We start from the raw sequence: 25186 nt of genomic DNA, 5'->3' as shown, positions 1-25186 counted from the left end.
TATGGGGTTCTGGGGCTTGTGTGCACTCAAACACCCTATTCTGCTATACTATATCTGTGGTCCCCAACATGATACAATTTTTGTAACTACATAATCATTGTAATACAGGCTAACTCATTTGTATTTATGCTTTTTGGCATAAATACACAAAGAGATACTTAGAATACTGCCATTATGTTGAAGGTCCTGGGTAGCAAGCAAAGAGCAGTAAATTGGACCCATAAAACAGGTGATGTTAATGGACTTTGGTTTCTAAGGGAATGGGAGGACGTCATCAAATACAAGTAAAAAACTGCATAAATAAGTATGATGTAACTGTAGTTAATAATGCCTTTCCTGGGAGAAAAGAAAGCATGATTGGATAAGATCTATGGAATGTCACTAAAAATAAATATAAATTTCATTATTTGTAGTGCATGCCACAAGTTTTCTTCTGAAGGAGTAGCATTTATTTTGTGATTTCATTTTGGGAACAGACTTTTGTTTTGTTGTTATTTCTGGAAATACTTCCATTTTCATAGCTATCTAAATGAAGAGCCAGTTCTCAATCCTTATAGGAGGATGACTATGGTTTGTAATTCTTTGTTTTTCAAGTGTTTTGGAGATCCAGGGGGTTACCTGGCAATTCTCCAACCATGCTAGTGGTTTAATGTGAGGACTTGAGGGTGCAGTACTGGTAGGCCCTGCAGTGCTAGGAATGACCAAGGCTGCTTCAACAGTGCTTGGTGGACTCCATTTCTACACCTTGTGATGCTTAGTGCCTGAGGTTGACCAAGATTGACCTTAAAGCATTTTATACACTTCTATACTGTATCTCTAATTCTAGGTTCTGACTTAACACTTCTAAATTCTAACTCTTAAAACTTTTTTAAATCTTGTCTCATTTATCATTAAATTTATTTTCTGACATTCTAACTGTGGAATTAATTCCCACTAAAAAAATTATCATTCGTTTCTTCTTAAGAATTTGTTAGAGGGGCCGGAGCAGTGGTGCAAGTGGTAAGGCGTCTGTCTTGCCCATGCTAGCCTAGAACAGACCACATTTCGATTCCCTGGTATCCCATATGTCCCCCCAAGCCAGGAGTGATTTCTGAGTGCATAGCCAGGGGTAACCCCTGAGCATCACCGGGTGTTGCCCCAAAACAAACAAAAAAAATTGTTAGAGAAGGTACAGGAGGTTAATGCACTTGCTTTGCATGTAGTTAATGCCTGTGTGATCCCTGGGACCCATATGCAGTTCTAAGAATGGGAATGAAGCCTGAGAACTGTCACGTGTGACCCAGCAGGCTCCATTCACCCTGTGCAACAATAACAACAACAACAAATACACTAAAACTTTGACAGTGAGGAGTGGGAAGATGAGTCAAATAAATTACTCAACATCTTCCTCATATCACCATACTTGAACCCCCTGTTGATTTATTCATTGGCAGAATTATTCAGCTGGCATGCATGTTAGCCACGTGTATATGTGTGTGTGACCAACTTCCTAGTACACTGCAGGTTATAGAACAATGAGGCGAAATCTTAGAAGGGAAAATGTCATCTATGTAGCAGAGCCATTATTGTGGATGTGTTTTCCTTTTACACTTCTGGTTTTTGTTTTCAGCTTCCTCATGTCTTTGTGAATTGTGTTGAATGCTTCACCATAAGACTGCTTTTGGAACAAATCTTAAACAAGTTAAATGATCTTAGTTCTTCAGAAGATGAAAGTTCAACTCAAATAACCTGTGAAACATTTAATGACTTTGTTCGCTTGTTTAAACAAGTAACCAAAGCTGAAAATCTCAAGAATCAGACTGTATATATCGTAAGTAATTTAATTATATCCTATTTTATTTGAAAGAAGATTGTTATGGTTATTATCTTAAGTCTCATCTATATTTGTTTTGAATCACATGTAAAGTTTTTTGGGATTAAAAAATATTTAAATATGCTTTTTATCCAATTTAATTTCACTGGAGTTCCCTTTGGATTCTACATACTGCTGTGCAGGCTGTGATTTGTAATGGCCTTAAGATACAAAGTGCTAGTTAAATTGCATCTAGTGTAGCTTCCTGAGGTGATTTCATTTTACATGGATCTAAAGTTGTAGTTAAGAAGAAACCAAGAAAGAGGAATTTTAGATAGAGGGACCAGAAGAGCCAAGATATGCAGATAGAAATGGAAGCCAAGGAATGACAAGTAGTCTGCTTTTGTGATTTTTTGGGGAATGGGAATAGAGGATGGTGTCAGAGCTCCCAGGCAGTATTTAGGGTGGCCGTAGGCCATTTCCAGTGATATTCAGGCTGGTTTTTTAGATGAATTCAATTTGAACCTAGCAGTGCTGGGGATTTCCAGAATCTTTTCGTAGTGCTTGGTGCCATCTTGGTATACATGGCAGTGTTCAGAATTAGACTCAGTGGAACTGGTGGGTGTCATATAGCACCAGAGATCAAACAGATCAACCAGAGATCATATGGCACCAGATTTTGATGCCTACCTTGTATGTACCCCAGATCCTGAGTTATCTCTCCTGTACTTGTATATAGATTTTGAGCAATAAGCATACTTTAAGAAAGATAACTCTAAAAGCACTCAAGTGGTTGGACTCTAGTGGGAAGAAATGATTTGAAGATTGTATAACTGTTTATATTAGAGAATATTTGGACCTAAACTAGCTAGGGAAGAAGAGGCAATAAACAATCAATGGGGGGCACCAGAGCAATAGTACAGGGGGTAGAATGGTTGCCTTGCACAAGACCAACTGGGGTTCCGTCACTGGCATCTCATATGGTCCCCCAACCACTGCCAGGAATGACCCTTAAATGCAGAGCCAAGAGTAACCCCAAAGTACCTCTGAGTGTGGTTCAAAAACCAAACCAAAATAAAACCAATCAAAGACAAAACAAAAAATATAGTCAATGGAAGAGACAGTGAAGATCAGCCTTGTCCATTGTATGCAGACAGGTTAATGGAGAAAGAGGAACATTTGATTTTAGATTGGTTAAGTTTGGATTATAATTATTATATCAATGTGGAAATGACTTCAAGACAACTGAAATTATGCTATGTTTTATACCAGTGAGTTTCTTCCCTCTTTTCCTTTCCTTTTATAAGGATTGCACATTAGGTTGCTTTGCTCAAACCTTTGGTAGTGGTGCTTGCTAGGAACCACATTAGTTGATTGTTGTGTATGGGAAATTGATAACAATGGTTGTGTTGGTCAGAGTTGCTCTCAGCATAGGCCTGGTGCTGGAACCTGAACTTATTAACTAATACCTACACAGAGGCACAATGTATGATTCTCCTCCCACCCCCAAAATGAGTTTTGTAAAATGATATTTTAATTTTTAGGATCTGGAACAATTGTACAGCAGTTAAGGCACTTGGTTTGCATGTGACAGGCCCAGATTTGGTCCCCAGAATCACTTATGTTCCCCCCAGTCTGCCAAGAATGATTACTGAGAGCAGAGCCAGAAGTAACCTTGGAGCACTGCTGGGTGCAACCCAAAAACTTAAAAAAAATTATCTCAGGAATATGAATCAACTTTTAGTATAATGCCTTATCTTAACAGCTAGGAATTCACTGAAGGAACTTAAATGTCATTAAATGTCTCCATAAGTGTCTAAAATGGTTTCTTTCATGTTCAGGGATAGGACTCAGGTAAACACTTTCTTCCTCTCACCTATAAGGATCTGGAATTGACCCCCTAGGCTGCAGAAATTTAAAAAAAAGTACTTCCTTTCACAATTATATTTTAGTCTTTCATTTATTTTTTATTTTCTTATGCTTTACTTTTATTTTTATATTTCTGATTCTTTTTGATTTTTATGTTTTTTCCTTTACTTAAGTACCATGATTACATATATGATTATAGTTGGGTTTCAGTCATAAAAAGAACAGCCCCCTTCACCAGTTCCACATTCCCACCACCAATGCCTCCATCTCCGTCCTCCACCCCCTGCCTGTGTTCAAGACAGACACTCTACTTCTCTCACTCATTAACATTGTCATGATAGTTGGTGTAGTCATTCTCTACACTCACCACTCTTCACGTCGAGAACTAGTCCTTCCAGCCCTCATCTCTTGTTTTATTACAATAATGTCTTTTGTTTTTCTTAAAACCATAGATGAGCGAGACTATTCTGTGTGTGTCTCTCTCTCCTTCTGACTTAACTTTACTCAACATAATGGTTTCCATGTTCATCATGTATAGGATAATTTCATGACTTCATCTCTCTTGATGGCTGCATAATTTTCTATTATGTATATGTACCACAGGTTCTTTAGCCATTCATCTGTTGAAGGGCATCTTTTTTGTTTCCAGAGTTTGGCTATTGTAAATAGCACTGCAATGTATATAGGTGTGAGGAAGGAATTTTTGTATTGTTTTTGTGTTCCTAGGGTATATCCCTAGGAGTGGTATAGCTGAAACATATGAGAGCTCAATTTCCAGTTTTTTGAGGAACCTCCATATTGTTTTCCATGGAAGCTGAACTAGACAGAATTCCCACCAGCAGTGAATCAGAGTTCTTTTCTCTCCACATCCCCGCCAGCACTTATTCTTGTTCTTTGTGATGTGTGCCAGTCTCTGTGGCATGAGATGGTACCTTATTGTTGTTTTGATTTACATCTCCCTGCTGATTAGTGATGTGGAGCATTTTTTCATGTGCCTTTTGGCCATTTGTATTTCTTCTTTGAGAAATTGTTCATTTCTTTTCATTTTTTGATGGGGTTAGATGTTTTTGTTTTTTTAAGTTCTGTCAGTACCTTGTATATCTTAGTTATTAGTACCTTGTCTGATGGGTATTGGGTCAATAGTTTCCCTCATTCTGTGGGTGGCATTTGTATCCTTGGCACTATTTCCTTTGAGGTGCAGAAGCTTCTCAGCTTAATAGAGTCCCATCTGTTTATCACTGTTTCCACTTGTTTGAAGAGTGCTGTTTCTTCCTTGAAGATGCCTTTAGTCTCAATGTTGTGGAGTGTTTTACCTACATGTTGTTCTATATACCTTATAGTTTTGGGTCTGATATAAGGTCTTTAATCCATTTGGATTTGACCTTTGTACATGGTGTTAGATTGAGGTCTGAGTTTGTTTTTTTGCAAATGGCTGACCAGTTGTCCTAACACCACTTGTTGAGGAGGCTTTCCTTGCTCCATTTTGCATTTCTTGCTCCTTTATCAAAGATTAGTTGATAGTATGTCTGGGAAACATTCTCTGAATACTCAAGTCTATTCCACTGATCTGAGGGTCTGTCTTTATTCCAATACCACGTTGTTTTAATGACTGTTACTTTGAAATACAATTTAAAATTGGGGAAAGTGATGTCTACCATATTTCTTTTTCCAAGAGTTCCTCTAGCTATTCTTGGGTGTTTACTATTCCAAGTGAATTTCAGGAGTGCTTGATCCACTTCTTTGAAAAATATCATGGGTATCCTTAGAGGATTTGCATTAAATCTGTATATTGCTTTGGGGAGTATTGACATTTTAATGATGTTAATCCTCCCAATCCATGAACATGGTATGTGTCTCCATTTCCTTGTGTCCTCTTTTATTTTTGTTTTGTTCTTTGTTTTTTTTTGTTTTATTTTTCCCCCCTCCCTCTTTTATTCCTTGAGCAGGGTTTTGTAGTTTTCTTGACTTCAAGGTATTTGAGTTTGTGTGACACTAGTGTGAATGAGATTGCTTTTTTAATGTCCATTTCTTCTCTATTATTATTGGTGCATTAGAAGACCATTGATCTTTGTGTATTAATTTTGTAGCCCCCCCCTTTGCTGTATGAATCTATTGTTTTTAGAAGCTTTTTGGTAGAGTAGTGTTTCCTATATATATTATCATGTCATCTGCAAACAGTGAGAGCTTAACTTCTTCCTTTCCTATCTGGATGCCCTTGATATCTTTTTCTGGCCTAATTGCTTTGGCAAGAAAGTCTTTTTTTTTAAACTAACACATATTAATGAGCATTTCCTCTATGCCAGATACCGTACTAGGTAGGTACTGAAAATAAAGAATAAAAAGATGGCTGCCTATTTGTAGATTATAATTTTACTTTATACCATTAAATATGAAGTATGCCATAAATAATGTACTAATAATACAGTGTAAGGGAAAAGCAAGTGAATATGGGAGAGTAGTTGTTTTTCACAGTCGAAGTAATAGGGAAGACCTTGTCGAGATAATGAAAACTTAGCTGAATCCTGAAGATGTATCCAGAGTTTAGAGTCCTAGAACAGATTCTAGTTTATAATCTGGACTTGCTTGCCTTCATTTGCACATGTATGCTGATCTTGGAGGCAGAATTCCCAGAATGGTAAGATAGTAATTTCCTCCTCTTTTTCTGCTGTATTATGATAACACTAATTCAATACAGATAGTTATGAGGCATTTGTGATAATTTAGTTAGAACTTAATGTTGATTAAGATAAGGACAGTGGAGGTGGTAAGAAATCTTCTCTTTATATTTGGATGGCAGGGTTTATAGTTTTTAATTGTTTTGGTTTTTGGTTTTGGGGCCCTACCTAGTGATGCTCAGGTTACTCCTGGCTCTATGCTCATTACCTGGTGAGCTTGATGGACTATATGGAATGCCGTGGATAAAACCTGTATATGTCAGCCTGTGCAGGGCAAAATACCCTACCCACTGGACTATCACTCCAGCCTCAGGTTTACCGAATTTTCTGATAGATAAATGGAGAAGGACCGAAAGAAGTCAGAGATTATGAGTTGTCATTTGGACATTTGAGTCTGAGATTGAGAAGATTAATGCTGAGAAGAATATTGAGTAAGGTGCTTGGCTTGGCTTGCATCTGTCCTGGGTTCAATTCCTGCACCCCGTATGCTCCTTCAGGCCACGAGGAGTGATCCCTGAATTCAGAGCCAGAAGTAAATTGAGTACAACTGATAGTGGCCCAAAACACAAAACAAAAAGAAAGAGAAGCAGCACAGTGTAGATAATATTTGGAAGCTGTGAGCATGTAGATAGTGATGCTTCCGTTTTGAGTCTGAATTTCAACAAGAGTAAGAAAAAGTAAATTGTGGAGGTCAGAGCGATAGCACAGCAGGTAGGGAGGGCACTTGCCTTGCACACGACCAACCCAGGTTCGTTACCTGGCATCCTCTATGGCCCCCGAGCCTGCCAGGAGAAATTTCTGAGTGCAGAGCCAGGAGTAACCCATGTGCGCAACTGTGTGTGGCCCCAAAACCAAAAAAAAAAAAAAAAAAAAAAAAGAACCAAATTGAGTGACTGATCTTTGTGGTATTCACAGATATAAGAAAGAACAAACAAGACAGAAGATATTTGTGATGCCTGAAGAAAACTTGGAGTGTAGTGTTCTAGAGGTCTTCATTTCATTGCCCTTTTCTAGTCTAGGGACTAGGGAAATCAGACCTTTGCTGGGCCTTTTTGGCATTTTTGGCTTGCTCCGTCAGTTCTCTTTGGTGAGTTTTCATTTTAGTTTACTCCACTAGTACTTTTACACTATTAGTGAAATTGTAAATGTATTGAAAAAGGAAAATATTTTAGTGTTTTACGTAAATAATTTTGATTTATATAGTGATCTTTCTTTGGAAGGATTTCATATTCCTGCCTACCTTCCCATCCTCCTGTAAGCCACAGATCACACTTTAAAAAGCCCTCATAGGACCAAAGTGGGTAGGGTATTTGCCTTGCATGTTGCTAACTCAGATTCGATTCCCAGCACCCTGTATAGTTAGTTCCCTGAACACAATGCCAGGAATAAGCCCTGAGCACAGCTGGGTAAGGCCCACAAACAAAACAAAAAAGAAAAAACAAACAAAAATATATCACTCATGGGGTCAGAGTGATAGATAGTACAGCAAGTTGGGTGCATATCTTGCAAGTGTCCAAACCCATTTTGGTCCCTGGCACAACATATAGTCCCCCATCCACTGCTAGGAGTGATCCCTGGGCACAGGGCCACAAGTTAACCCTGAGCACTGTCCCCCACCTCCCAGAATGAAAAACCACACATTTAGGAAATAGGTTGGTAGGGTAGGCAACAGGATAATTGGAATTTAAAGACATAAGCCCATCATAATAGAAGGGAGTCCCTTATGTGGAAGTGGGGCGCGACTCCCCAGGGGGGGGGGTGCGAGGCTCTTGTAAAGGGGGGCGCTCGGCAAACACTGTCATAACAAGCTAAGACCTGTGTTTATGTCTCTGTGTGTCTCTGGAGCTGAGAGTAGCTGTGTCCTGCTTCAAACCCCGCTTCGAAAAGCTATGCATTGCAAAACGTGCTCATTGTAGCCATTCATCCAGACATCACCTCCAATTAAAAAATCAGCGCAAATTATTTTATACATTTTTGTTTTGCAGGTTACAGTTTTTTTTTAAATAAAGATACTATTTATAGTCACGCGGGGGGTGCAAAAATGTTTTCTTTTTCCTAGGGGGGCATGACAGAAAATAATTGAAAATCACTGACTTAGGGAATCTTACAGGGTGCTAGCATGAATTAGGGTCACCTATGTACAAGGCAAGTACCTTATTCTCTTTATTATTTCTCTAACCCCTTTTTTGGTTTGTTTTTTAATTTGTTTTGAAGGCCATACCAGGTGATGCCCAGGGCTTATTATTGCCTCTGTACTCAGGGTTCAGTGCTGGTACCAGTTGGGGAACCAAAAGTGCTGGCGATTTAAGCCAGACTGGCTACATACAAGGCAAGCACATTACCTGCTGTACTATTGCTCTGACCTCTACTGTAAATATTTTTAGAGTAAACATGTAGACTAATATATAAATTGGTAAGCTTGAATTCTTAGACAATAATAGAGAAGGACGCTAAGAATATTTTCTAGTATGTAAATTGGCTAATAAATCAAGACTTTGTGGAATGCCTTCCCTAGTTTATTAAGAAAAATATTTTGCATATGAATTAAAAGTTTTGCATTTCTATTGGTTATCATATTTGCTTTTGAAGGGTCATTTATTAGAATACCATAAAATTATTAACTACAGTGGATACCTATAACATCAGAGAAGTGAACTCAGTCATTTTTAGCTTTGTGTTTTTTATTAAAGTGGGTATAAAAATGAACCAATTTATGTGAATTAATTGTGTCCTGGATTAAAGAGTAATTTAAACAGAGAAAATTGCATAATGAGAATGCAAAGTGGAGAGTCTAAATTGTTTTTTTTTTTAGCAGTAACCAATTTTCGCTTTATTTTGTCAAAACTAATTAGGAAGGAAATATGTTAAGTTGATTACTCAAATTGTTTCAGACTATTAATTGATATAAAATGATTTGAACTATTCAGGGAAATTTTTCTCTGCATTTTAAATTTTATTCCTATTTAAGTTATTAATAAAGTATAAATATATTTAAAAAGCAGGTTTCTGGGTTCTGGATTAATTTAGTGAGCCTTGCATGTATGGGGCCATAAATTCAATTACTGGCATAGAAAAGAAACAAAAGAAAACATTTTTGGGTGGAAGAAAGAATGGTTTTAGTTATGAGAATATGTAGCAGGTGAACTTAAATATCTTGCCATCAATCAAAATGCACTGAAAATCTTATATATAGAGAATTATTATTTTATCTCCTTGGTTTTGGGGCTACATCATATGTGGCTTGTACCTGGCTCTGTGCTCAGGGATTACTTGTGGCAATGTTTGGGGTCCATATGTGTGCTGGGAATCAAACCATGTTGACTGCATATGTCAAGTACCCTAACCCCTATACTATATCTAGCCCCGTAGAAGAAAATAATACTGTTTAAATATCTATACTACCAAAATCATCTTCAGATTTAGTGTAATCTCTATTAAAATTCCATTGACATTTTTTACCAAAACAGAAAAATTAACACTAAAATGTATATGGAATCACTAAAGGATTGAATAGCCAAATCTAGCCTAAAAAAGGAAGAATTTTTTCATTTGTGGGATATAAAAATACCAAAGGTCCAGAGAGACTGGTCAAGCTTGCCACAAAGAATGGGAGTGGTGGTGGTGTGGTAGTGCAGTTAGCACAAAGAAGAGACCACTATAACAATGGTAGCTGAAAATAATCATTCTGGACAAAAACTGGGTATTAAAGAGAAGTAAAGTGATATGCAGGGTGCCCTTTCAGTAACAGTATTGCAAGCCACAGTGCCTAAAAGGAAAAGTTGGGGAGAGGGGAGAGAGAGGAAAAAAAAAAAAAACATCTGCCACAGAGGCAGGCAGGAGGTAAGGGGAGGCTGGAGGGAAACTGGAGACATTGGTGGTGGAAAATGTGCACTGGTGAAGGAATGGATGTTGGAACATTATATGTCTGAAACTCAGTCATGAACAACTTTGTAACCGTGTATTCTGGTCACAGTCATATTTTTAAATATTTTTAAAGAAACTCAATAAATTGGAAAGGAGATCTAATATTTATTAGGAAAATAATTTTAATTATTCTTTTGAGGGGCACATCTGGTGACACTCAGGAGTTACTCCTGGCTATACACTCAGAAATTGCTTCCTCCTGGCTCGGGGGACCATATGGGATGTCGGGGGATAGAACTGCGGGGAACTGTGGTCCATCCTAGGCTACCGTCCATCCTAGTGCAAAGCAAACGCCCTACCATTTGCGCCACTGCTCCAGCCCCAATTTTAATTATTCAGCAGTTAATTTCCAATGTAGATGAAGACTAATAAATTTAATTTACAAAAATATAAACAAAAATTACTTAAATTAAAAAGTGGACAAGGGGGCACCTGGAGCGGTGGCGCTAGAGGTAAGGCATCTGCCTTGCAAGCACTAGCATAGGATGGACCAGCGTCCCATATGGTTCCCCCAAGTCAGTGATTTCTGAGCGCATAGCCAAAAGTAACCCCTGAGCTTCACTGGGTTGCCCCCCTCAAAAAAAAGTGGACAAAGGCCTGAATAGACATTTTTCCAGAGAATATAAAATTCCAAGTGGAAAATCATTAAGGAATTTCAAATTGAATTTACAACAGTTGGTACAGCCTATCCAGGACCTAAGGTGATTGGTTCAAATCTCGGAGTCCCATATGGTTTCCCGTGCTTGCCAGGAGCTATTTCTGAGCAGATAGCCAGGAGTAACCCCTGAGCACTGCCGGGTGTGGCCCAAAACAAACAAACAAACAAAATTCATCTAGATAATCTTGCCTTTTATGTGAAGTACTCTGATTCAGTCCTTGACACCCTATATGGTTCCCTGAGAATAGAGCTTGGAGTAGTCCCTGAGAACCACTGTGTATTGCCCAAACCTACCCCACAAACACACAAAAGAAAGAGGTAGTATGGAAGAAAAGTAGAGGAAACAGAAGCAAGACAAACTATATTAATGTTCGTTAGGATGGGGCAAAATATATATGGGAGTCATGATACTAATGTTTCTACTTTGATATGTAATTTTAAAATTTCTTTGATAAAAGGTAAAAATAAAAGTATGACAGGTATTTTATACAGTGCTTTTATTTCATGAGATTTATGGAGAGTTCAAACATATGAAAAGAGTATTATTAATTTACTTTGATGAACTTGTTACCCAGTTTCAATAATTAAATATTAATGTCATTAGACTTGCATTATTTTTCTTTGTTCATTGTTCCCTAATCATTGCATTATATTTATATACACTTACATAAGTATTATTTGCTATGTATATACTCTGTATTATTAATAAATATGTTATATTCATTATGTCATTATATAAGCTAAGTTAGAAAGTTATATAAAGGATAAGTACTTTTAAAAATATAATCTTGAAATGACGAGGATCAGGGGTCAAGGGGTCTCAAGTTCATTGGCAATGTTAAGAATGGACAGACTAACTATCAGGAGACTCAAATTTTAACATGAAACTTATAAAAGGTTGCCTTTTATAATGGTGAACTGGGACAGGGGTGGTGCCATGGAATGGAGTCTGGGAACATTGGTAGAGGGTGAGTGACACTGATGGTGGGATTGATCCTGAAACATTCTATGTCTAAAACCCAACTTTTAAAATCACAGTGATTTAAATAAAAAATATTTTTTTAAAAATATACAATCTCATAATGAGTAAAATATTTAGTGGGGTACCAGGACCACATACTTAAATCTTACCTAAATTATAATTAGTGAGCCACTTAAGCAATATTTAGTATGTAATTCAAGAGAAAGAAACTTTTATGTGATAAGATTCAGAATTTTTCTTCACTTAAGTCAGATCTGTCATTTTCAATTCATAGTAGACATTAAGTTTTTTTTGGCGGGGGGACAGAACACATCAGGTGGTGCTCTGAGCTCAGGAACTATTTCTGGCGGGGCACTAGGGACAATATGGGATGCTGGGGATTGAGTCATAGTCAGCCATGTGCAAGGTAAGCACCCTACCCACAATACTATAGTTCTGGTCCTAAATTGCTTTTTTGTTTGTTTTTTCTTTTTGGTTTTTATGGGTCACACTCTCAGCAGTGTTCAGGGATTACTCCTGGATCTGTGCTCAGGAGTCACATCTGGCAGGCTCAGGGGACCATATGGAATACCAGGATTCGAATCACCATCTTTCACCATGCAAGGAAAATGCCTTACCTCCATGCTATCTCTCTGCCCCCCCTAACTTGCTTTTTATTGTTTTATTTTTAAAACAATAAATAACATTTATTTGAGACCAGGGATCATGATATGGGTCCTCATCCCTGGCACAATTAATTTATTGGTTTAACCCTAATTAATGTCTTAGTATTGCAATTAAAAATGAACATAATTCACACACCAAAAAAAAAAAAAAAAAAAAACCACCACCGGGAGAGTAAAGGCTCCTGAGCAAAGTCTAGTGTTGATCCCATGACAGTATGCTCCAAGGACGGAGAAACCCCATATCTCTTAGGCCAAGTGAATTCCTTTTCGAATGACCCCAATATTTACTGTGCCAGGGCAGGAGGGAAAAAATAAAAATACAAAAAGCACAAAACCTTGGTTATTATCTATATATTTTTTACCTCCATTTATTATTGTTGTTATTATTTTTATTCACCTATCTATTTTGGTCGATTTCTCTGTTTGGGAGTGATTATTGAAACTGTCCCCAACCATACTTATATTTTCTCTTCCTTTCTTTTCTTTCGTTATGTGCTATGCCATGTTTCTCATTTCAAGACCATGGTGTGTTTTTTTTGTTTGTTTGTTTTTGCTTGTTTTGCTTTTTGTTGTTTGTTTGTTTGCCTGTTTTTTTTTTTGTTTTTGTTTTTTTTTTGTGGTGCTTATCGATACAGCTCAAGCCCTCACTAGATATTTGACACTTCTTTTGGTACTGGTGGAGTGTTTCACCTTCTTTTTCTCCATCTCTCAAAACGATGATGAGAGCCTCTAGAAGGATTCCGCCCAGTTTCGGGGTATTAGATCCTTACCCCAGTTTATTACTTTTCTCTTTTTCAAACAAAACCACGCAACTTGAACTAGCTAGTCCTGCCTCCAGTTAGAGGGGGAACTAAGGGAGGCATCAAGACCAAACAGGTGCAAGACTACTAAGTTGTGGGTTAGATAAAGAGGGGACCACATATTCAAGCCGACCTGGGATGAGGGAAGAGGAAATGGGAGGTAGGACAGAAATGGAGGTGTAGGGAGGACAATTTGGTGATGGGAATCCCCCCTGATTTTATGTAAATATGTACCTAAAATATTATTGTCAACACTATGTAAACCATTATGATCAAAATAAAAATTAAAAAAAAAAATGAACATAATTATTTTAGTTGACCTTGGAGCATCTTACACATCATCCTTTTTGATAATGTACCAATAAAATCTTGTTAATTTTTCCCTTCAGTTTTGCTATTACCATTGCTCTTGTGTACACAATGTGGTATTTGTACACAATTGGTTATGGTGTGGAACCACGTCCCACTTATACTGAAGTAAAACTTTAAATATAGCTATGATTCATTCTCTGTTTAGATATTTGGGTTAAAAAAGTTAACTTGTTCTATTTGAAAAGTCTCTATAAATATAAGTAGCATTTAAAAATTAAAGTTATTTTATAATTTTTCTATGTAACAAGTTAGGGAAGTTCACATCTTGAATTGTGAAGTATAAAAATGCTTTTTAAAAATTTTGTTAATTAATGTTTTTTTTTAAATAAAAGGTTCTGGATAAAGCAGAGTATCTCAGAGATATGGAAGCAAATCTTTTGCCTGGGTTTCTAAGGTTACAAGAACTGGTAAGTAATATAAAAGAATATTTCTCCTATCAATAAATTATATTTCAAATTTCTTCATTTTGATGTATGAGAGGTTAATAAATGATATTTGATATAATTTTAATATAAAATATAACCTAAATTATGACATAATTATATTATATTATATTATATATTATAAAATTTATTATAAAATATATTATAAAATAATTTAAAATTAATATGAAAACTAATTTGTTACTTTATGACATTTTAAAATTATATTGTTTTATTTTTAATTGTGACTAGCACTATCTGCTGAAACATTGTAGGTGTTTGCTAGAGTAATGGTTCAGGTCTAAATTTTCTTTTCATTTTAGTAATTTAAATAATGTTGGAGCTAGAGTGATAGTCTAGTCAGTAGGGCACTTCCTTTATATGTGGTTGATCTGGATTTGATCCCTCGTATCCCATAGGGATTGATCCATGATCGTAGAGCTAGGAGTAAGCCCTGAGTACAACTTGATTTGGCCCCAAAACCAAAAAGAAAAACAAAAAAACAAATAAATAATGTTATATCTATTCTGAAATGTAGAAATCTGTCTCCTGATATTTCTGCCTTTGAAATGTTAATTATATTATTTGATTGTAATAAGCTACTAGAAGTTCAGGGAGACTTTCTAAGTGCCAATAAATCATTTTGTACATAAGGCTGCCTCCTAAACTTATTTTTAGTATGTGTCATCAAGGAGCAGTGTACAGATGATAGAGGAAAGTTAGAGTAGTATTTAGCTCTCCTGAACTTTCCTCCCAGTGGAAAGTTTAATGTTTCCCAGTCTTATTAATACCTTGGCATTTTGCTGTTGAGACCAGGAACCATCCTCTTTGAGTAGTTGTCTTTTTTTTTTTTTCTTAACTTTTGTGAGTGTGTGTGTATTGTTTATAATGTTTTGGTTTTTTCTGTTGCATGCCTTCACATGTACTATTATCCATTGCTTTCCACTTCTGCTGGTAGCCAGAGTGCATTCCTTTTACCCACTTTTTTTTTTTTTTGGCAGCGGGTGGGGGACTACAGTTAGTGCTCTATCCTTTCCAGTAACACTTGGCCATTTGGAACAGAGAGTTCATGGTCAGGATCTGAGGATATGGTGCTGCTCAGGTCTGTTGGTGTTTGAAGTTTGTTTGGTGTTGGTGTCTGTCTGCAGTGTTTATGTGATTTCTAGGCTATACCAGATAAGCCTTAAGGGGCTTAAGGGATCTGACTAGACTAGCACCACAGAGTGAATTCTCTTGTTTTCTTGCCCGTGCAGTTTCTTTACCCTACATTTTTCCCTTGTGCCTAGTAATGGTGATTTGTACATTCCATCATGTAGTTAAACCTTTCACTTTAAAAAACGTTTTGATTATGGAAACTAAAGAAAGTTAATAGATTCAGAGTAATTTCAACTCTGTCAGAAAAGAAAATTGTTGTTTTGACATTTCTGAAAACATGTTTGGTTTCTAAAATTGTATTTCATTTAAGAGGAATACAGCAACAGATTTCTCATTTCATATTATTTTGCTGAGTAAAATGAAGCTTAATTAAGATAGATATTGTATAGTGAAAGTTTTTGGAGTTAAACAGATAAGATATTAATTTAAGTTTTTTTAGATTGATAAATACCCTCTTTTTAACTTAATATTGTTTAACTGATTTTATGAAATGCTTTTGAAGTCATCTTAAAGGAAATATAACTCAATACTTTGTAATCAGGATTGCATTAAGAACATGCACTTTTATTTCTATATAAGTAAAATAATTTTTTTTAAATAATGAGATTATAAGACAACAATATAATACATTTGAAAGTAAAAGTATTTTCCTCTTTCATAAAGATACTAAAGTTTTCCAAGTTACTGATTTATTAATCTTAGTCTTCACTGCTAACCAGCTTTTTCTAAATAAATATATAAAATTAAGTGAACATTAAACAAAACTAGTAAGCCAACATCAAAGTATAATATTTCATATATGAGAGTGGGTCTTAAGAATAGACGGGGGACAAAACAACAGTTATAGTACAAATTACTAACATATCTACTTTATAAAATTTTTTTTGTAGATTTAATTTTGCGGTATGTGTGTGTTTGCGCTACACTCAGAGGTGCTCAGGGGTTACTCTTGGCTATGTGCTCAGAAATTGCTCCTGGCTTGGGGGACCATATGGGACACCTGGTCCGTCCAGGGTTAGCCACGTAGCCACGTGGAAGACAAACACCCTACTGCTGTGTTATCACTCTGCCCCTGTAGATTTAATTGGTGTGTGTGTGTGTGTGTGTGTGTGTGTCACACCCGGCAGCGCCAGGGGTTGCTCCTGGCTCTACGTGCAGAAATCACTCCTGGCAGGCTCGGGGGACCATATGGGATGCCGGGATTCAAACCACCTTCCTTCTGCATGCAAGGCAAATGCCCCACCTTCATGCTATATCTCCGGCCCTGTAGATTTAATTTTTAAGTATATTTTTAAATTATGTCTTTTTACTTAGAAATTACATTTTAGATAGCAATATTTAAACTTACTTAGGTTTTTAATATATATTCAACTAAAAGTAATCTTTGAGTTAAGGCGCACACCATTTTGAGTCACCCATGTCCCTCCACTCTGCGACTTTTTCTTTTCTGGCACCTTTCTGGTTTCTAAATACACTCCACTTGGGGTAACTCCACCTGCATCCCAACTTGGTATCTGTAATTTTTTTTTATTACTTTATGGGATTCTCTTCTTTCCTCTTACATATTTTCTAGATAAGACTGATTTGCATCACTGTCAACCATAGCAACAACACAACATACAACAACACAACTAACCATCATAATTGTTTATTGGTAGGGCATATCTATTTTCTTCAACTTAATTCTTCTGACTTGTTGTAGCCATTTAAATAAGAGTATTTTGCTTTTTATTTTTTGCTTATTGAATGCTAAGGATTTCTTAGAAAATTTCCATAAAAAGCCCTTGTCTTTATTCAAGCAAATATGTTTCTGAATTTCTATAAAACAAATCCTTGATGACTGCCCTCTATTGATAGGTAACTGAAATGTCAATTAACCTAAAATGTTTTATGGAAATTTCTGTAATTGTGTATGAAAATTTGCAAGTGGATGAGATCCTTGATTAGGTTTCTAAATTCAGCTTGTTAATATGTAAATAAAAGCTTATATATTGGAACTTACCGGACTTATTTGAAAAAAGAACTCAAACGAAGTTACTGATATGATGAACTTTTTAAATGCATAGTTATTTTTATTTATCTTTCTTTTACAGACTGACAGAAATGTGACTGTTCTCTTTCTCAGCGAAATAGTGTGGGAAAAGTTTCGTCCAAATTCTGGATGCTTTGAGCCATTTGTCTTGTATTTTCCTGATTATAGCATAGGTAATTTTTAAGGCATTGTTTTGAAAAATGATGTGCAGTACGATAGCTTTTGTTATTAGTAAGGTTCAGCTACCATGTTCAAATGGAAATACTTGTGTCATGCATAATCTTATCTGTTATGACTTGCTACTGATCTCAACTAAAATGTTTCTTACATTTCTCGATATATATGTAAGTTTTATTAAAGAACTGTGGAAGTATATTACTAAAATCTTTTGAATAGGTAGTTAGCATATATTTTGTGCATTAATGATATAGTTTCAGTGTTTAAGTACATTAAGATAAGTACATTAAGTATACACATATAATGATTATAACCAGTATGCAAAGAAGACTTAAATGAGACATATTTATTTACCATTTACTTTAAGTGCTATGTGGCTATGTCTTTGATTTTATATATCTCATTTTTTATTTCTGTAACTCATAATTTCAGCCATTTGCCCCTGTTTCTTATAATAGTCATCTTAAATTGAATATATTTTAATGATTTTTTTTCCTTTGGAAGAAAATAACTGCTTTCTGTGTTGTCGAATAGTTCTGTAGACTACTATGCTTTCACAATACAAATAATACTTCTGATTTAAAGAGTATGACTGAGACATTGGTGAAACAGACTGGAAAAAAATAGCATTGCTTCACCTTGGCTTCATTAACATTATCCCTCTAAATAAATCAGGTGTAATCATTTATTAATAAGATCAACAAACACATTTTTACTATTTTTACAAGAATAATCAAGTAAGACCCCTGTCTTAGTTAATTAACCAAAAGAAGGGGGTGTAAAAGAACCTAAGGGGTGGAAGAGATAGTACAACAGAAAGGGCACTTCCCTTACAGTTAGTTGTTGCAGCTGATCCAAGTTCAATCCTTGGCATCACATATGGTCCCCTGAACACTCCCAGGAATTATATCTGAGTGCACAACAGGAGAAACCCCTGAATGTTGGTTGTAGCCCCCAAATAAACAAAACTTAAATAGATGAGGAAATTCTTGTGTTCAATAGCTTCTTTGCCATAAAAATCACAAAATAAGAAAGGAATTGGAGAGGGCTTGTTTATTAAAAATTTTCCTTATTCTTGGTACCAGAGTGATAGCATAGAGGTTAGGACATTTGCTTACTATCTGGCTGACTTGGGTTTGATCCCCGCAATCCCATATATTTCTCCAAGCCTGCCAGGACTCATTTCTGTGCTCAGATCCATTTCTGTGCTCAGATCCATCTGAGTGTCACCAATATATATATATATTTTTTATTATGTCATTACTATTTCAAATTTAAGGTTTTGTGATTTATTTTAGGTTGAATAAAAATAAAATTATTTAAAAATTTAAAAAGTTATTTTAAGTGTCTAGTTTTATGCATATTAATGAAATTGTATAAAAGAATTGCATTGTGAATGGTAGAAATGATTTTGAAATGTTAAAGAGCTACAAAACATAGATACAGTTTAAGGATATAAAGAAAGTGATCTTACCAGTGGGCTTATAAATTTTTGAAAAGTATATAGCAAAAGAGTCAAGTTTATTTTGATTATTAAACTTTAGGACTTTATATATATTATATATAAACATATATAATTAATATATATCATATATATCATATATAATATATATAAATATATATTTTAGGGGCCAGGCGGTGGTGCTAGAGGTAAGGTGCCTGCCTTGCCTGCGCTAGCCTAGGACGGACCGCGGTTCGATCCCCCGGCGTCCCATATGGTCCCCCAAGCCAGGAGCGACTTCTGAGCACATAGCCAGGAGTAACCCCTGAGCGTCACCGGGTGTGGCCCCCCCCCAAAAAAAATATATATATATCTATTTTAAGTAAACCACCATAATTACATAATTAAAATAAATACAAATTAGTAAGCCAGAATACAGTCAAATAAGTAAGCATGGGGCTGATATTAAATCAAAGTAAAGGATTATTTTTGTGATTAATGTCATTTAATTATGATTTGGTATATATCTTCTTTAGAAATACACTGTGATATTAGGGCATTTCTTATTTTAGCAGTGATTTCTAGAGTTCCAATTTAGAATTCCTGTTGTATTGTCTCAATAACATACATGTGAGACTCATCTTTTGGTAAAGTTTTAGTTTTTATTTGTATGGATTATAGTGCAGATTTTAGCTTAGTTATATCAGTTAGGGTATGTTATATTCCAATCAGCAACTTGAAAATCTCATTGGTTTAATTTCTTGTCTTGTTTTCTTTGTGCTATTGTTATCTATGTTTATTTTACTTTCACATTTATTATAAACTCCATGATATATCACTATATTTAGTCTTAAAGAAATAGGCCATGAATAAGGGTATCATTATTTTTTTTATACTACTGGAGATTTTTTGAGCTTGTTGGACATATGGATATATGGTTTGAGCCTTTTAGCCACTAGTTCTTGTTCCTTTTCTGGGACTGCGTTATTTGTTAGACCACTTGATTTTATTTGATATTTTATCTTACATTTATTTGATTTTAAACCTGTTATTTAAAATTTAAATCTTTTTAATGTTTCATTTGAGATAGTTTCTCTGTCCTCAAGATTCACAGATTTTTTTTCCCTCCTTATAAATACCTTATCTAGGAGCCAGAACGGTGGCGCTAGAGGTAAGGTGTCTGCCTTGCAAGCGCTAGCCTAGGATAGACCGGGGTTCTATCCCCCGGCGTTCCATATGGTCCCCCAAGCCAGGAGCGATTTCTGAACACTTAGCCAGGAGTATACCCTTGAGAGTCAAACAGGTGTGCCCCCCAAAACAAAAACAATCAAAAAACAAATACCTAATCTACAGTTAAATTCATCTAGTGGAATTTTTCCTTACAGATATCATTATATTTTTATTGTTCTTTACATCTAAGTATAAGAACATATTTGTAATAGTTGTTTTAATGCCCTGGTATACTAATTCTGTTAATTCTTTTATTTTGGGTCTATTTCTTTTGATTCATTGTCTCTATTAGGGGTATATGAAGGCTTAACCAAGTTAAGAACATTTTGATTGAATGATAATTAACGGTTTTCTTGCTGCATGTTGATGTTTCTGATGAATTTTTAAATGACTTGAAAAGGTATGTGTGTGATTGAATAATAATGGTTTTCTTGCTGCTTGTCGATGTTTTTGATAAACTTTTATATTACATGAAAAGGTGTGTGCGTGTGTGTGTGTGTGTGAAAAGGTATGTGTGTGATTGAATAATAATGGTTTTCTTGCTGCTTGTTGATGTTTCTGATAAACTTTTATATTACGTGAAAAGGTGTGTGTGTGTGTGTGTGTGTGTGTGTGTGTGTGTGTGTGTGTGTGTGTGTGTGTGTGTGTGTGTGTGTGTGTGTGTGTGGTTTCCCAAGCACTGTATAGGCATTCACTTTAAAAGTGTGGGGTCATTCAGCATAATGCCTGGCCTAGCTGAGTAGAAGCGTGTGTGTGTGTGTGTGTGTGTGTGTGTGTGTGTGTATGTGTGTAGAAGCGTGTGTGTGTGTGTGTGTGTGGTTCCCCAAGCACTGTATAGGCATTCACTTTTAAAGTGTGGGGTCAATCAGCCTAATGCCTGGCCTAGCTGAATAGAAGCATGTGGTACCAGTAATTTAATCTGGGTCTGCCTGGCTCCCTCAGTCTCATGAACACAGAACGAAGACAACCCTGAAGACTACTGGGTCTGACCTAAACCACACACTGTCCCTTCCCTAAAAGAAAACAGCCTAAGCTTATGGTTAATGGCATGGTAAAAATGCCAACTTAAAGAGAACCTTATATAAATGAAGTTGAAATAGACTTCTCAATTTAATATCTTTTGATTTCAATTTCATAATATAAATTGTTGAATTAAATATTAATTATAAAGTGTACTAATACTTTATGGTGGATGGTGCGACCTTTCTTGGCTCAGCCTGGTGCCTGCAGCCCCTTTGGCCCACAGGCCTGTGGGTTCAGGATGAAGTTTCAGGAGACATCTTATTTACTAGGCAGGCCCTGAACACTATGTGCATATTCTTCACATGGCATCTAAGCTAAGCAGCCTCTCAGCATCCAACCTGTGTCTCTGATCTCCTTCCTTGCTATGTCTGCCTCTCATCCCCCTTTCCCCCCAGGCCACTCTTAATTACCAACCACAGACCCTCCCAGCTGTAGGAGGGTCTCACCATCCAGGTAAGATTAGCATTTGGCTTTGAGGAGGGGTAACAAATGCTCAGAGTTTTTGTTTGAAACTATTGCAAAAGTCTTGAATCCAAACTAGTGAGATTCATAGAACTCATTACTCATGTGTTTAAGGAAACCATTGCATCAATAAGTCAGAGGGAATTGTAAAGTTTAAAGGGGTAATTGATCTATGTACTATAACTGGGAAATTTTGGTAATGTGTTGGGCTTTAATTTTACTGTGTTTCTACAGTACTATGTACAAGTTAAAATACACATTTAGCACTTTATTTATATATGTGTATATTTGACTTTTTGAGCAACTTCCCACAGTACTCGAGGCTTACTCCTGGCTCTGTACTCTGGGATCATTCCTGGCAGGGCTTGGGGGTGGGAAGTGGGGGAGATTATATAGGGAATAGGAATTGAACCTGAGTCAGCCAGATGCAGGGCAAGCACCCTAGCAGCTTTTTTATTTCTCCAGCCCCTATGAGTTTAGGGCTTTAAATGTGTGATACTGTGTAAAGTAAGCAAAAAGAGAAATAAAGATGCCAAGTATGTAGGAAGAAAATGATTTGCTGTAAAAGGCATGACCAAGGATAATTTTCTTGAGTTAATTTTTTTTTCATTTTATTAAAGAATGAGTATCATTTTTCAGTTTGTTGGTGGTTAATGTAGTAGCCCTTTTTGTCTTTTCTTTTCCCTTATTGGACATATACCTCACCTTGATACTGACTTTGACAGTAATAAAGTTCTTGAGATTTTCTTTAAATGTCATTGGTCGTCTTAAGCAGCATTACTTTAAGGCATAAGTTTCATGATTATTTTGTCAATTGCAAAAATTTCTCTAAATTTTTATTTGTGTCATATTTTATTATTCCCTAGTTATAGCTATACCTGTGTATTTATTTTAAACTTTTGTTATAAGATTAAACCAATGTACTCTGTTGATCACTATCGTTCACTTATGTCCTGTTAACAGGAAATCTTCAAAGGATACTGTCCCATGACCATCCTCCAGATTACTCAGCTGATTTCTATGCTGCCTATATTAACATTCTTCTTGGAGTTTTCTATACTGTTTGCCGGGATTTGAAAGAGCTTAGACATTTGGTAAGATTGCTTTAAAATCTAAACATATATACACATTTAATACTTTTTTAGGTAGAAATGATATGAGATTGAGAAGAAGCTGAAGTTTTATTCTGGACATTTGGATATGGACTTTTAAAATAATAACGACCCATTGAAAAGTACTGCTTACAGATTTTCAATAGATATTTTGTATTTGACACAGAAATTAGATTATCTAAAACTTTAATCATGTTTAGATGTATGTTTAAGCATCTTCTGAGTAGGGAAAAAACAAGGATCTTTCTCCTTTGTTCTATTCTATGTTCTAGTTGTCATTATTAGCAGATATCTGTAGTTGAATGTTTTGAATCCTAGATGCCCAGTTTTAAGAGTCAGTGAATAGTTCCTGGGTAAGATTGAATTGTATTTAAATTTAAATTTTGTTTGTTAGGGGTCCACACTTGGTTATAGTCAAGGTTTACTCTTGGCTCTGTGCTCTGGGATCATTTCTAGAGCCTGAGGGAACTATATGGGGTTCTTTATTCACTGTATTATTGATCTAGCCCAAATTAGATTTTTTTGTTTTTGTCTTTGGGGCACACCCATTGGTACTCAGGGTTATTCCTGGCTCTGTGCTTAGAAACTGCTCCTGGCAGGCTTCAAGACCAAATGGGATGTTCAGGATTGAAACTGTTGGCCATATGTACTAACTTATTGGGCACTGTTTACCAGTTAAGGAGTAATTTACATGTTGTTTCACTATCATTACTAATATCTACTATGTTACTATTATAGTAATAAGCTGCAGTAACTTTAAGAAGGAGGGTGTTGGGGCTTACTCCTGGCTCTGGCTCTTGATGAGGATCAGGGAAACATATGGAATACTGGTTTTAAAACAGTATGCCTTGTGTAAGGAGAGTGCCCTACCTGTTGCAATAACATTTTGCTTGAACAGTGTAATTAAAACAGATTTTCCTGGGGCCAGAGCAATATATAGCAGATAGGACACTTGCTTTGCAAGTGGCCAACCTGGGTTCAATCTACAGCACTATCTATGATTCCTGATCACAGAATCAGAAGTAAACCTGAACATAGCTGGGTGTGGCTTTTTCTCCAAATAAAATCCCAAAGTAAAAAAATAGATTTGCCTAAATTATAATGCAAATTGTACTTGAAAATTTCAAAGTGTTGTAGATAAGTCAATTTTTTTCTTTTTTATTTATAGGCAGTGCTAAATTTTCCTAAATATTGTGAACCTGTGGTTAAAGGAGAAGGTAACTTTGTAATTTTACTCTATTTCTTATGAAAAAAATTTCTACAGAATACACATTATTAAAATTTTCTTCTTTTGGGATAGCAAATGAACGTGATACTCGCAAACTCTGGAGAAATATTGAACCTCACTTGAAGAAAGCCATGCAGACTGTTTATCTCAGAGAAATATCAAGGTAATTTTCTACTTAGTATGTATATTATTTCCTTATCTTCAGTTGAAATATTATACTTTTATGTTTGTAGGGGCATATTTTTTTTTATCTTCACACTGGTGAAAGCTATTAAAGTTGAAATAACTTTGGGGGCCAGAGAGATAGTACAATGGGTAAGGTACTTGGCCTAGTTCAAAGCCCAGAATCTCTTATAGTCCCTGGACACCAGCAGGGGTGATTCCTGAGCATTGCTGAGTGTGACCCAAAAGTCAAAACAAAGCAAACAAAAAACATAGAAGGCTAGTTCCTGACTTGTTTTTAAAGCCAACTTGGCTTTTGTTGCTTTTATAACTCTTATAAACAGCTTGAACAAGATAATGAAGAAAGGACTCCAATATTGCATGTTGGTTCATCTTAAAATTTTATGTCTGGTTGGGGCCGGGCGGTGGCGCTGGAGGTAAGGTGCCTGCCTTACCTGCGCTAGCCTAGGAGACGGACCGCGGTTCGATCCCCCGGCGTCCCATATGGTCCCCCAAGCCAGGAGCGACTTCTGAGCGCATAGCCAGGAGTAACCCCTGAGCGTTACCGGGTGTGGCCCAAAAACCAAAAAAAAAAAAAAAAAAAATTTTATGTCTGGTCAACTTCATTGAAATAGTTACACCGACTCTGCAATACCTGGAAATTAATATGTATATATTTTTTCTTTGAACAGTGATGTTCTATTCTGTTTCTACCAGTTAAAAGTTTGCAAACTTACAGTGATTAACATCTCTGACTCTTGAGTTTTATCATTTGAAATAAAAGAAAAAAAGGGCATACTTTATTCCATAACATTTTTGAGATTTAAATGAAATATATTAAGAAATAGGTTCATAATAGTTAAAAATATGTAATAGTTATATTATGTGTATAATATATATATAGTTAAAATGTAATAGTTACTACATAAATTTTACTCTCTGCCCTTCCCATTTTAAGATATTACCAACTTTACCTGGTTGTCTTTTGGAAGTTTAAGTAGCTGC

At 35.9% G+C, this 25186-nt stretch overlaps 1 protein-coding gene across 1 annotated transcript in view; it reads left to right on the top strand.

The window, feature by feature from the left end:
* The window catches only part of ORC5 (origin recognition complex subunit 5), a 64892-nt gene that overhangs the window by 5360 nt on the left and 34346 nt on the right, over nt 1–25186 (top strand). The window contains exons 3-8 of the mRNA XM_049783402.1: nt 1610–1810; nt 14070–14144; nt 17408–17519; nt 22643–22773; nt 23960–24008; nt 24092–24182. Coding sequence (XP_049639359.1) covers nt 1610–1810; nt 14070–14144; nt 17408–17519; nt 22643–22773; nt 23960–24008; nt 24092–24182 — 659 coding nt within the window. The remainder of the gene's footprint in view (nt 1–1609; nt 1811–14069; nt 14145–17407; nt 17520–22642; nt 22774–23959; nt 24009–24091; nt 24183–25186) is intronic.

This window comes from Suncus etruscus, chromosome 1, assembly GCF_024139225.1.
Source record: "Suncus etruscus isolate mSunEtr1 chromosome 1, mSunEtr1.pri.cur, whole genome shotgun sequence".
In the NCBI taxonomy this organism is placed as follows: domain Eukaryota; kingdom Metazoa; phylum Chordata; class Mammalia; order Eulipotyphla; family Soricidae; genus Suncus; species Suncus etruscus.
This window is presented reverse-complemented; position numbering and strand designations above follow the sequence as displayed.